Here is a 14,057-nt window from a genome sequence, read left to right as displayed (position 1 = left end):
TATTCGTATTTTCTTTTGCTATTTTTATTAATAGTTTGACATTTTTTCTATCCATAAAAATTTTCTATATAAAATATAATAACAAACGTGTTTTAAATTTATAGTGAAAATATTAATATTCTTAAAAAAAAGAGGGAAAAATTTTCACCAATAGAAAAAAATATGAAACTATTTACAAATATAGAAAAAAAAAAACATAATCTCTATCAACCTCTATTAAAAAAATATTAAAATTTTATTATGTAAATAATTTATCTTATTTTTTCTATTTTAGAAAGAAAAAAAAGTAATTAGGTAAATTTATGAGAACCAAAATATTTGTTAATTTAAAGGCACCAGAGAACATAACAGCAAGAGAAAGTTGGAAATTCTTGCTATCTCCGCACCACCGAGTAGCTTCTCTCCCCAAAAAATTTGGTTTGGAAGAGAACCAAATCTCTGCTCTTTCAATGGCAGGTACAACAGTTCATTTCATTGCATTCTCTTAAGTTCTTCAATACACAATCGAAGTTAAATTTCATATTCTAATATTCCATTTCGCTGGACAATCTGAATTTGGTATTTTCGCATAATTTCGCCATATGTTGAATGTTTTATTCCGTGCGATGCGGTTCCAATCCTGGGAACTACTTTGTAATTGATGGTAATCGAATCGGGGATAAATCTGTTGTGCTGTAACGTTTTCGTTGAGAACAATTATGTTGATGTAATACAAAGTGAAGAGTATGATTAAGCTTTTGATTTCTTTTCTTCTTCGTTTGTCAAATTTCCTTCGCTGGAAATCATCCGTGCTTGGATTTTGAAATTGGGTTCGAGTATAAGATTGAAGTGAGCTTCAGGGAGAAATGACATAGCATGGGCTTTATGGTTTTTTTAGTACAACGAATTTGCATTTGAATTTCCAACCTCGAAGGACGGAATAGATGCCTCAACTTGTTAGTTATGTTTATCTTGGCAACACAGGTTTTGTAGTTCAAATTGATACTTCGACTTGAGAGTATATTAGCGTTTTAACTATCCTTCTATGAGGGAAAATCTCTTTAATGTATTTGTCAGGTTTAAGTGTCGTGGCCAATCAAGTTTCAGCTTACAGTTTTGCTTAAATAGCTGCTTTTGACTCTGCATCGCTTCAGATTTCTCAAACCAGTTGATGTCGAGTCCATTTCCAAACTAAACGAAGAACACTAATAAAATTTCAACAAAAAATGACTCTCGGAGTTTCACTCCGTTCCCATACCATATTTGTACAATATGGAGATGTTAAGCTTCAATCGCTGGCCAACAAGATTAGAATAATTTAGACCGTACTCATGGCTCACTCCTTTCTAGCCATAGTCAACATAACAAACATAGAAAAGTAAGATTTTTGTGTTGATGATGTTGAAGAATTGATATGATTAAATTTACCGTAATCTATCATCTTAAGCTTTTGGGTTGAGTGGTGATTTAATATGATATTAGAGCAAAATATCCCGTGATCGAACCCTTTTAATGTCTTTTCTTCTCCAATTAATGTTGATTTCTGGTCATTGGACCTTCTACCAAATTTCAAGTCCACAAGTGAGGAGAAGTGTTGAAGTATTAATAGAATTAAATTTATTGTAATCTATTAGCTTTAGCTTTTGGGTTAAGTGGTGATTTAGCAAACATAACAAAAAAGTTAGTTATTATATTATTCAGTTGTTGCAGAAGTTAATTATTCACAATCCACAACGTAGAAGGTGTGGTGCCAAACTAATGAAGATAAATGTTTCCTCTGTGTTTGTAGCCTAAATAAAGTGCTCAAGGGCCTGAAGCTGCCACTTCAGGAACAATATGACTATTAACATTATGGATCAATATTCTATGAATACTAAGTCTATAAGTTGTAAATTTTTATGCAGCAATTTCAGGGAAGGTTTTCCAAAATATTAATGTATCACAGTGCTACCACCGGTCTAGGCAGTTCAGCAACCAATATCGAAGGGACTGTTTTGCCCCTTTTAACTTGCTTCCCTTTGATGGAGGGAAGGTTGCATGGACTGGCATCTCATCCATGCAGTTGCGCACCTTTTCCACACCCCAGATAAATTTTATTATTCGAGGACCTGTTCACTGCAATGGTCTGTTCTAGACTCTCACTATCCAGGTTGACATCAAGCGTAAAACCACCATGCTAGACATCCTTTAGGATCCATTTGCTTTTATTGATTCCTTTCATGCATCAAGTTTGTTTGCATTTTCTGCTGAGTTGTTTTTCCTTCAATCCTTATTATTTGTTTGACTTTGGTTATATATGGTGCCACTTAATATTTTTTTTGTTTATGTTTTTTAATTACTAAAACTTTATAGCATTGCCATCTGAACCATACTTGTCTTCATGATCTTTTTGCAGCTACTCCATCTACAATCTCTTCTCTCGATAATATTGATTTCCAGAAGCTTCAAAATGGAAGGTACATAAATTGCATTCTTTGCCTACCATGTTCTGCCATTTACATCTACTTATTTTATAAAATACTTGAGATATCATCTTCTCATTAAGTCAAACATGTGAAATTTTGATGCAACCTGGAGTTGGGAGGACTTTATAGTACTGAATATCTTATGCATTTTATATTGAGAAATGGTCTGATATGGCAGCCTCCTTCCCAAGATTTTGTAGCTGCTGTCTATTGGCTAACAAGTGTCAGACTGTTGCTTAACTTGCAGTGATATTCGAGGTGTTGCTGTTGCTGGTGTTGAGGGGGAGCCTGTAAATCTTACTGAACTAGTTGCAGAAGCAATAGGAGCTGGCTTTGCTGCATGGTTATTAGAAAAGAAAAAAGCTGATGGTTCGCAACGCTTGAGAGTTTCTATTGGACATGATTCACGAATTTCAGCAAAAAAGTTACAGGTATTTCACCTCGACTTAATGTTAGGATTTAATAATTTGATGTTTAGACCTTTAAAAACTTGTGTGGTGTCAATGTACCAATACTTCTTTTGTTCTTGTTTTTTTTTTTCCATTTGAAATTAGCTTGTTCATGTGTCTCATGTTACATGATTATTGCTTAAATTTGTAAGCTACAATTTGTTCAGTATGTTTAGTTGAATGAAATATCTGGATATTAATAAACCCCATCCATCCTTTATGGTTTTCGTTTTCTTCTAAATTTCCGACATCCCAATCCACTTTCAGGATGCAATTTCTCAAGGTATTGCTGGTGCAGGGCTGGATGTTATTCAATACGGGTGGGTTGCATTCACATACCAATATTTCTGTTGTTGCCTTTGAGGATAAAATGATAATTCATATAGATGTTATTACCCATATGCACACTGGTTAAATTTTTGACACTCAACTTTGAGGTTTAAATTTTTTATTCCATAGGGTGGGTTGTATCCATATGCCAATATTGCTGTTGTTGCCTTTGAGGATAAGATGATAATTCATATAGATGTTATTACCCGTATGCAAACTAGTTAAATATTTATTCCATAGCCATCTCTCTCTCTCTCTCACAGATAAGAAACCAAAGAACAGAATTCAACAATGGATGTGCAACAAGAAGGGCTCAAACTCAGTCAACGGGACAGGACTGAATAACAAAAATGATTCTAATACTAATACTAAAAGAAGAAAAAAGAAGGGAACAAAAAAAAAAAAAAAACAAAAGTAGCACAAACATTCCAAGTGAATCTTAAAAAATGTAATTACCATGCCTTTGCTATTTTGTATAACTGGATCCTAGTTCTTTTGACTAGACAGGTAAGGAATAACACTTTTCCTGGTCATGGTGATGCTTATGCTCTGCCATGTGGGAGACTTATATTTGATATCTTTTCTTCTTTTGTAGATTGGCTTCTACACCAGCTATGTTTAACAGCACTCTGACTGAAGATGAAACACTTTTTTGTCCTGCTGATGGATCTATTATGATAACTGGTAAACTACACATTGGAAAATCTCTGATTTTTGGTTTTTTTTTGGGAATGAATATAGAAAGCAAATTATGAAGGGTTCCCGGAAGCTGGGTGTTTATAGAAAGGTTTCTGGTTTCAGTTCTAGCAGAACTGAACCTACCTTACCTTCTAATGGTTGCTCCGAACTGAGGCTCTTTTTCATCTTAAATTCACACGAACTTCCAGGCTTTCTTCTTTGCCATCCTAATTAAATCTACATCCATCTCAGAACTTGTTTGGTGCTGATAGTGTGATGACGTTTTTATTTTGTAGACGGTTTGTCTAGCTCATATTTTGAAGGTTTTGTGCACTTTATCTTAACTACTAAACCCCATGTTAGATCCACCAGATTCTTTTTTCTGTTATGAAAGCATGAGTCCTTTTCAGAATGCCAGAATAGTCAAATATTCAGTTGGAAGTTAGCATGGGAAAAGTAATTGGAATAGCGAGAACAAAGGGAAGTTCATGAATGGGGCAGGGTATTTGGACATTGTCCACTAATACAACTTTGACAGAAGCATGAGAGAAAGAAAGATTCCCTCAAATTCTCAGCCCATCTTACTACCTAATGGTATCTACCATTGAGTACTACTGCCGTCTCTGTCGTATCTTCAACAACATATTTGGCAAGGGAATTTCTTAATTTTTCAGACTAACGAGAGAATAGTATTCAATGACAGAATGTTGAATTATGTGCTTAGTGGCATTGTTTCTTAATGAAACATTAGTATGTGTCAACTACAAATTTTAGTGTAATGGCCACATTAGCCTTCGATTAGAGATTTGAAATGAAATAAGAGGCTTTGGGGAACTTTTATTGCATTTTGAAGCCTGGAACCAAACAATATAATTGCAAAAAGTAAAAGGCCAAAAATCTTGTGCCATATTTATTTATTATTGTTTTTAATGCATGTAATATGTGCTTACAAAAATCTCAAATTTTGGTATTTTTTGTAGCAAGTCATTTGCCGTTCAACAGGAATGGATTCAAATTTTTTACTAATGCTGGTGGGCTTGGTAAAGTTGACATTAAAGAAATTCTGGGGCGGGCTGCAGAATTCTATAGAAATCTGAATAGCACAGATGGTTTGATAAATTCAAGGGGGAAAGGTTCTGCAACAATAGAGCAGGTTGATTACATGAGCGTCTATGCATCTGATCTCGTGAAGGCAGTTCGTAAAGCTGTAGGAAATAAAGGTACAATCATCTAAACTTTTCATTGTGCCGAAATGGATATGGAGATTAAAGTTTATCACTCGATTTGGTCATATCTGTCAATTTCTTAATTCTCAGAAAAGCCCTTGGAAGGATTCCATATTGTTGTTGATGCTGGAAACGGAGCAGGAGGATTTTTTGCGGTAAATACCTGTCCTCTCAACACCCCCCACCCACCCACCCATCCACACACACACACACACACACACACAAAATGGACACCATTTGATTTTTGATCAATTATTTATTTATGCCAGTGGTTTGAAACCTTTAAAAAAATATTCCTTTATTTTTGTGTTAGTGGTAACAATTTTTTGCATTTCCACTTTCCTGCTTATTTTTCATTTTTAGCTATATATAAAATTGAGTGTAGACAATAGAAATGTTCTTCTATAGTTCTACTTTTGTTGGTTGATTCTAGTGAAGGTTTTCTATGTTACATATATATAGTAAAAAAGTTCTTCAATCATTGGTGAGTTGATCACATGGTAAAGAAAAGTCTAAAAACTTTATACTTTGGAATAATGAAGAAAAAACACAGTAAGTTATTGTTGCAATCATTGTAAAAGCTCTTACAACCATGGCAAAGTTACTTGGCTTTACGATATTGTGCAGAAATTGAACAGATGCTAGATCAGCAAAATTATACATTAACAAGTTCTTAATTCCAATCTCTTATCAGGCAAAGGTGCTTGAACCACTTGGTGCAATCACTTCGGGTAGTCAGTTCTTGGAGCCAGATGGTAATATTTGGTTCAGCAAAAGTTTGGTCCAGTTTTCAAAATGGTTTATAAGATTACAAATTGAACACTTATTTGTGCCAGGTTTATTTCCAAACCATATCCCAAATCCTGAGGACAAGACAGCAATGAGAGCCATAACAGAGGCTGTCTTTCACAACAAAGCCGATTTAGGGATCATCTTTGACACAGATGTTGACAGGTAATGATCAATGCTGTAAGGGTCGTTGGTGCTACTAATGCTTAACCAGTAATGATTGAATTGTTTTTACGCCATGCTCTATTGTTTTAAAACATTCGTTGGCTTCAGATCTGCTGCTGTGGACTCTACTGGACGTGAGTTTAACCGGAATCGCCTAATTGCCTTGATGTCTGCCATTGTTCTTGAGGAGGTATTTGTGTATCATATCTCTGAAGAGCTCTTGTCGTCAGTTTGTAAAGTGGTCTCAATAGTTTTCATTTAATTTGATTTCCCCCCCTGTTTTCCTCCTCTCCAGCATCCTGGAACAACTATTGTCACAGACAGTGTGACTTCTGATGGCCTAACCTTGTTTATAGAGAAGAAACTTGGTATGAAGGATTCCAGAATTATCTGTTACTTAGTTATAGATTCGTCTTTAACTTAATGTTTTTTTTCAGGGGGAAAACATCACAGGTTCAAAAGAGGCTATAAAAATGTCATTGATGAAGCTATCCGTTTGGTAAGATTTATTTTTCATGTTAGGCTGGGCTTTCATGGGCTGGGCTTTAATTTTAAAATCATAGTTACAAAAAAATGGGCTATCCATATGAGCCAAGAAGAAGAAACAAAATCAAAGTACTCCTATAGCCAACCGAGTAACTTTTTTGTTAAAATTTCACAATATTTATTTATTTAGTAAAAGCAGGATCATGTTCTTCCATTTTCACCTTATATTCATGTTCTTTAGAACGAGTAACTATAGAATTGCTCATGGCTTATGGGTTGTGACTCCTTTTACTGGAAGAAGAGTATCAGTTGTTGTCAGTTGTCTTTTGTTAGGCCTGGTTATGTTATATATTCAACTCTTACCTTGTTCAGCAATCTTTATAATAAAACAAAAAAAATACTGATGTTGTAGAATTCTGTTGGTGAGGAGTCACATTTGGCTATTGAAACCAGTGGTCATGGAGCTCTTAAGGAGAACCATTGGCTTGACGATGGTGCATATCTCATGGTGGGTATTTGACGTGGCATCCCACAAATTTTCTTTCCCTACTTTTGATATGTTACCAATCAATAATAGTTGTCTTAAATGTATAATCTAATTTCTCTCTTTAGCTTCATTGTTTCCTTTAACAATATAAAGATGAATCTCAGGTCAAAATTTTGAACAAACTTGCATCAGCAAGAGCCTCAGGATTGGGAGGTGGAAGCCAAGTTTTGACTGATCTGGTGGAAGGTTTAGAGGAGCCTGCCATTGCTGTTGAGTTGCGATTAAAAATAAATCAAAACCATCCAGACCTTCAAGGAAGGTATGACCTATATGATTTTGCTTTAGGAGATATTCTTCTCTTGATTCCTTTGCACAAAGTTACTAATAAATTAATGTTTCCAGACCCTTCCGTGATTATGGTGAAGCAGTGCTGAAACATGTTGAGAATCTTGTTGCTTCTGATTCCAAGCTTCTGAAAGCGCCTGTTAACCATGAAGGGGTAAGTTCAGATTTCTCTGCTGGATGGCATCAGTTTAAAAAGGTTATATTATAATAAGTAATTCGAAAGAACTTTTGTCCTTTTAAAAAATATTCATATTCTTTCAAAATTTGTTATATTACCCTTGGCCTTTCATAAACATTTTAAAGGGTAACTACCCTCGAAGTAGAAGTTCTTTAGAATTTCTTCACTGTTTTGGATCTCTTCTCCAAGGTTCGTTTTGAAACACTTATGAAAGGTCAATGGTATTCTAACTTTTGAAAGGATAGAAGTAATTTTGAGACAAAAGGACAAAGTTAAGAGTATATTTTCTAATTTAGCTATTTAAAAATTGTATCCTTCACCAATAACAAATTTTCACACCTTCAGTCCTCGATTTTCCATTTAGTAAATTGGTTTTAACAAAAGGAAATAGGATTTGGTGTGTATCAAGGGATAATACTTGTGGATGTAAATGGTTAGTTTAAGGTTCAATAAATCATCTATTCCACCCGAAAACAGGTTCGTGTTTCTGGATTTGGCGGGTGGTTCCTTCTGAGACTCTCATTACATGATCCTGTACTTCCTCTTAACATCGAGGTACCATCCATATCTAAGTTGTTTTTACCATTCTGGGTATGTCTTTACAGCTAATAAATTGTGAATGTTGTGTATTCTAGGCACCAAGCAATGACGATGCCATAAAACTCGGCCTTGCAGTTCTAGCTGCTGCCAAGGAATTCCCTGCTTTGGATACGTCCGCACTTGACAAATTTGTTCAAGTATGATTCAGTTCCCGAGTTATACGACCTCTATATTTCTCGAATCAGACGTCAATATTCCCGAAAAGTGCTTCTGCTTCTCACTACACGTCGTCTTTAGGTTTCAGTGTATTTTTAGTATCCAGGCATGAACCAGAGATTTTTTTCCCCACAACTCTCAGTTTCTATTTTTCCTTTTCCTTTCATTCCATTGTCATATTCTCAGTTTCTATTTGTGTGCTATTTATAATGCAAGTAAGGGTTTTGAAATATATGGCATTTCTAACCTTGTTTTTTCTTTGTAGAAGTTCATTGCATTTTGATGTCCGCATTTGAAAACTTGAACTTCATTTTGATTCAAGTAAGCCTTGACTTTGAGTACTTTCATTTTGATTAAAACCCAAATTAGATTGGTTTTATTTTCTTTGTTAAAACTATATATTAAATCACTATTTAAATGCTTTTATATGGTAAAAAAGTTTCAATGAATTAAAATTATTCTATATTAGATCTCTCTCTCTCTCCTCCTTTTTTCATTGTTGAGGCAACATTAGATCTCAATTAAGGGGTTAGGCTGGCATTGGATAGACTCTGATTCAAGAACCGAGTTAGATTTCAATCTATTTAATTTTTATTATAGGTCGAATAATATAATGTGATTTTTTTTTTAATATACCGAAAAAGAATCTCAATGAATTAAAATTTAGGTTAAATTTCAATTAATATCCTCAAAATTATAAACTAATAATTGTATCAATTTCGATTTTGTGAAACTTGTAATTTGATTCAATTATATTGTAAAATTTCAATTTTAAATTGTTAATTACTATTACTTTTGAAAATCATCAATGTTTAGGAGTATATATTAATATTTTTCTGAAAATTTAAGGTAAAATATACTTTTGATTCACGGCTTTGAGACCAATGTTTATTTGGTCTCTGAAGTTATAAAAGAGACTTTAATTTCTCACGTTTATAAAATTATTCTAAATATTTCCTAACTTAACCTAAAGGAATGATGACTAGGTCGTAATTGGATTCTTTGACATGTCAGTTTTATTTGATTATATGTGAAATATACTTAAAAAATTTCAAAAATTATCTTCATCTTCTAAGGGTCCATTTGGATTGGCTTGAGAAATTTTTTTTTTTTTCAAAAAACTCATTTTTATTTAAACACTTTTGATTAAAAAAAATTAAAATATATTCGAAAAGTTATTTTGAATGGTTGTCAAATACTCTAGTTCTTTTTAAACTGATTTATGTTTTAAATTAAACACCGAAAATGTAATCCAAACACATCTTAAATGTCCTAGGCATCAATTATTTGTCTTTACAGATCAATCGCATTAGAGTTGCAACATAATGTTCAAGATAAATTGCTTCAACATGGATGGAACCCAACAAAACAATATGGTCTTTGGACTCGGCTTCTTTTTCTTAATAATTTCTCTAAAAATTTGCCTTTGAAACCCATGAAACAATCGACAGCAAGCGATTCATTGTCCATTTAGATTTCCAATAATCTATTTTAAATAAATTTCAAAATCAGATTAATTTTAACTTCAAGCTAATCATCCCTGATTTGAAATAAGGATTACTATGGGATTTACTGTTTGATAACACTTAAGCTATTACCTGATTAACTAATTGATAAGATAATCCTAATCTTCCGTACAAAGATCCAAACTTTTGACGAGGTAAGAATTTTTTATTCTAACAAACTCCTCTTTATATGAATTCAAGTCAACCTAAATTCTGAATTTCATAAGAGAAGAAAGATCGTAGCGTAGAAAAGAAAGGTCGTAGCGTAGAAAAGAAAGGTAGAAAACGACAAGTATTACATTAGATTACCTCTTAGATTGAAGATCTAGAAGCAAGATTTGTAACCTTATTCTAGATCGAGTCACCCACAATTAAACTGATTTGATTGAATGTGTCACATGCAAAACTTAGAAAATTCAAAGATAGTTTGCTTAATTATAAGTAAATGGTCTCAAACATGAGAAATATAATTCATTCCATAAAAATTTTGATTACAATAGAAAGGATGTTAGACTTTTGGAGATTGTAATTTATTTAATTTAAAGAAATCAAAAGTCAAAATAAAACATTAAAGAAGTAGTTTTTTCAACATCCATCTTTCTAACTACCATCTTTAATGCATCTTCATTAATAGCAACTTCCATTTTTTTAACCATTTATTAAAAAAAGCAACCTCCATCTTTCCAAATCTTTGATGCATCTTCATTAATAGCAACTTCCATTTTTTTAACCATTTATTAAAAAAAGCAACCTCCATCTTTCCAAATCTTTGATGCCTCTTCATTAAATAAAGTAACTTCATCTTTCCAACTACCATTTTTAATGTATCTTCTAGAAACATTGACTAGACATAAAACGAAAAGAAATTAAAATTACAAAAAAAATGTTATATGAACCAATACAAGAAGTCTTCGAAGTGCTTGAACTTATGGGAACTTAATGTCTACTTCAACTGAGTAAACATTCCAAATGGTCCTTCATCTCTTGGATTAGCATGTACGTAGTACATGAAATAGAGGATGAATTGATCTATCTAATCTTGTATGTGAAAAATGAATAATTGCTGAATTTTTACTGCCTTAAATCGTGTAATAGGTCTGATCGGAATGTGTGAAACATCATAATCCTTATCACAAATTTTATTAGATAATGATGTGTGATGTGATATAAATTAATACCTCTAAGAAGCTCTTAAGCTCAATTCAAACAAAGGATCATAGAAAAATTCCACATAATGGTATTAATCATAGAAACAAACTTTCTTCAGCATGTTACAAAGGGAACAATGGGCACCATTATACAATACAAATACAAGATGTGCAGCTATCCCAAATCTGTTCTCCTTCTATCATCTATACAAGCTGTTCTAAAATATCCCACCAACCATTTCTGTTTTGTCCAGAAATGGTAGTTTCTTTTGCACCCCTTTCCCCTCTTATTTTAATCTTTAAAATATATTGAAATGTCCTCTGAATTACTAAATTGAGGCTGGGTTCTTCAGAATCTTCATCATGAAACTGTACTTGATGTCGGGAGAGGTCTTTGGCTGAGGCCAGTTTGCTCCTTCTGGTACTTTGATGCTTTTGAAACCCTGACCTCTATACAGCTTTGTAGCCCCAGGATTGTTCATATCACAATGCAACGCGATTGCTCGGCACCCCCAGTTCTTGGCTTCGGTCTCGGCCTTTACTATCAGCTTTTTCGCTATTCCCTTGCGTCGAAACCGCTCACGAACTGCTACATTTGATATGTATGCAATTCCTGTCCTGCCACAGGAGATGCAAAAACAAGCAAGGGATTATTACATTTGAATTAATTTGCAGAACCGTCGAAAGATCAGAAACTTGAAACTACATCATTTGAATGGATCAAACTTCAGTTGAAAACTAAGGATGAAGCTCAAATTTTCAGAAAAAATAACTTGAGACCAGCTCTTTCTTTAGAGGAATGTTATCATTGAGCTGCAATGATATTGATAAATGGTTTGTTGCTAAATACAGAGCAGCCTACAAAAAGATTTAAAATTCAGTTCATCCGATCAGTTTCAACTTCATAACCAAGAGCAAGTATCCTGGTTGGACAGTAAATTTAACGTTCCTGCCTCACTTGGAGAAGCTAGATAAGTCTATGCTGAAGGGTATTGTTCTCGTTCCTCGCCGAGTCAAGCATGAACAAGCAATCAAATGTAAGCGAATGTTGGGATTTGATACTTCCACACGACAAATACACGATTAACTAGACAGTGAACCTGTTACTTTTACAATAGTAGACTTACGTATGTCATTAGAAAGGTGCAGCTGAAAACTGGATTGCTTCGAAACAATAATAGTTCTTCTTGTCTGAGAATAGTCCTATTCCACAAGATGAACAAGGGTAATGTACTCAACTCACCTTCTTTGCCGCATCGGTCCTTTTCTTGGTAGGAAATCAGCAACGGTATCGACGGTTAAAATTCCAGCAACATAACCCTTGTTGAGACTAACTTTACCATCAAATCCTCCAATCTTGAAATCTTCAGGTCCAATAAGGAATGGATCATTTTCTGAGCCACCAATCACAGCAACCAAACAAATCCTCTTGCAACCATTTGGCACAGACAATCCAGATAACATAGCCACAAGCCTATCAACCCTCAACACAAAATCCAATGGGAATGAGTATTCTGGGAAGAAAGAGCTGCAATGAGTCTCAGCAACTTCCCAACAGTCCTCTATTCTTGCCTCTCTAACTGTTATCTCAGGAGTTACAGTTGGAAATAAATCAAAAACTTGACTGGCTTTACAAACTCTTGCACCTGGAGGAAATTGCCAAAAGAATCAAACACAAACCCCATAGCCTAACCAAATGACCGATTCATTACACAATGATGCTCCACACCACATTCTAAGCTATGTTCTACTTCTCTTATTTCTTTTAATATACACAGAAAACAACCAAATATGCATTTCTAAGCTCCAATGTTCACAATTCTATGAAACTGCAAAACAATAACTATGAATCCATAAATCCGGAAATTAAACAACCACAAAAAAGGAAAATTTGACCAAACTAATGAAAACCCAAATCCAGAAAACTCCCAATAGCAACAACCAAATTGAGAATCAGCAGAGAAAGGTAATTAACAAACAAAAGAAGAAGAATCAAAGAAAACCCAGAAAAGGAGACACCCACCTGAGGCTGATTTGGGGGAAGAAAGAAGAGAGACACCATGAGCAGAAGCAGAAGCAGAAGCAGATTTGTAGGGATTGAAGTTTGTGGTAGAAGAGGGTCTTAGGGAAGTGTAAGAAGAAGAAGAAGAAGGAGAAGAAGAGACTGTGAGTCCAAAGGATATGGCCCGCATTTCCAAAGCGATTCAATTCCTTCTGTAATCTTCAGTGTTCCTGAGAAATTGGAGATTCTTTTGGGTGAAGAGAGTATAAAGGATTAGCAGGCGATGGAGATGCCACACGTGTGATCAACGTCTGAAGAAACGGTGTTGATCGGCTGAGCATCGTTCGTCGCGATGTGAATCTGATGATTTGAGGTCCTCTCTGAAGCACGTCTCAACAAAACCAAGCTCACTCGGCTCCAACCTCCCAAACTCTCTTTGGTCAAATCAAGCATCAATCGTCATCGCTCAATTTTGAAATAACTCAAACCATAGTTTAGCCGGTTCGGACATTACATCACGGACGAAGGTTACAAGTTTAATTTTTTATTCAATTGTAAATTTAGCCCTTAGAAACTGTAAGAATTTAGGTTCTATAGTATTTTGATTTATAATTTAAGGATCGTTTGGCTATCAATATGATGACTATCGCTATCATACTCCAACGACCAATTACAACAACTACCTTTACACGACCAACTCTATACTTTGACAACAACCTCTGATGACAACTTCGACAAAAACTACCTCCTGATAATCATCATGGTGACAACCACCTCTAACGACCAACACCGATATTTATCTTAGGCGATCAACTTAGACAAAGACCACCTCTAATGATCAACTTTGGTGCCCACCTCCAATGATCACCTCAGACGACCAATTCGAAAACCATCAAATTTGTCATTCATCTCTAACAACCAACTTGACTGATAATATATTAAAAGGAAAAAAAAGATTGGTTGAGGAAAGTGCTTTTAAATATAAAATTGAAATTATTAGTTTATAGTGTTTAATAACTGTCATATATAGTAATTTGATATTGACAAATAATCTAAGGATGATCAAGTC

The 14,057-nt window shown here is 34.3% G+C and overlaps 2 protein-coding genes across 4 annotated transcripts; one reads left to right on the top strand and one right to left on the bottom strand.

The window, feature by feature from the left end:
• Positions 1 to 302: 302 nt before the first annotated feature.
• Positions 303 to 8,565, top strand: LOC120076601 (phosphoglucosamine mutase family protein). 3 transcript variants are annotated; one of them, XM_039030475.2, is made up of 18 exons: positions 319 to 456; positions 1,884 to 2,102; positions 2,375 to 2,435; positions 2,692 to 2,875; positions 3,161 to 3,213; positions 3,819 to 3,907; positions 4,882 to 5,121; positions 5,218 to 5,282; positions 5,822 to 5,882; positions 5,964 to 6,081; positions 6,190 to 6,271; positions 6,377 to 6,449; positions 6,519 to 6,580; positions 6,980 to 7,075; positions 7,219 to 7,373; positions 7,457 to 7,553; positions 8,055 to 8,132; positions 8,213 to 8,565. In XM_039030475.2, exons 1-18 carry the CDS (start codon positions 450 to 452, stop codon positions 8,318 to 8,320), a joined length of 1,848 nt encoding a protein of 615 aa, XP_038886403.1. In that variant the 5' UTR covers positions 319 to 449; the 3' UTR covers positions 8,321 to 8,565. The 3 variants fall into 3 exon arrangements, with proteins under 3 accessions (XP_038886405.2, XP_038886403.1, XP_090168865.1); XM_090312739.1 differs by having other exon boundaries at positions 347 to 456; positions 1,884 to 2,128; XM_039030477.2 differs by lacking the exon at positions 1,884 to 2,102 and having other exon boundaries at positions 303 to 456.
• Positions 8,566 to 11,055: 2,490 nt separating this feature from the next.
• LOC120076811 (Acyl-CoA N-acyltransferases (NAT) superfamily protein) lies at positions 11,056 to 13,511 on the bottom strand. The gene is made up of 3 exons (XM_039030732.2): positions 13,010 to 13,511; positions 12,230 to 12,632; positions 11,056 to 11,604 (listed from the first exon to the last, which is right to left on the bottom strand). The coding sequence occupies exons 1-3, from the start codon at positions 13,176 to 13,178 to the stop codon at positions 11,316 to 11,318; spliced, it is 861 nt and encodes a 286-aa protein (XP_038886660.1). The 5' UTR covers positions 13,179 to 13,511; the 3' UTR covers positions 11,056 to 11,315.
• Positions 13,512 to 14,057: the final 546 nt, after the last annotated feature.

Source organism: Benincasa hispida, chromosome 4 (genome assembly GCF_027475165.1).
Source record: "Benincasa hispida cultivar pf3 chromosome 4, pf3_genome.v1.1, whole genome shotgun sequence".
NCBI lineage: Eukaryota > Viridiplantae > Streptophyta > Magnoliopsida > Cucurbitales > Cucurbitaceae > Benincasa > Benincasa hispida.
Note: the sequence above shows the minus strand (reverse complement) of the source record. Positions and strands in the feature narration are given on the sequence as shown.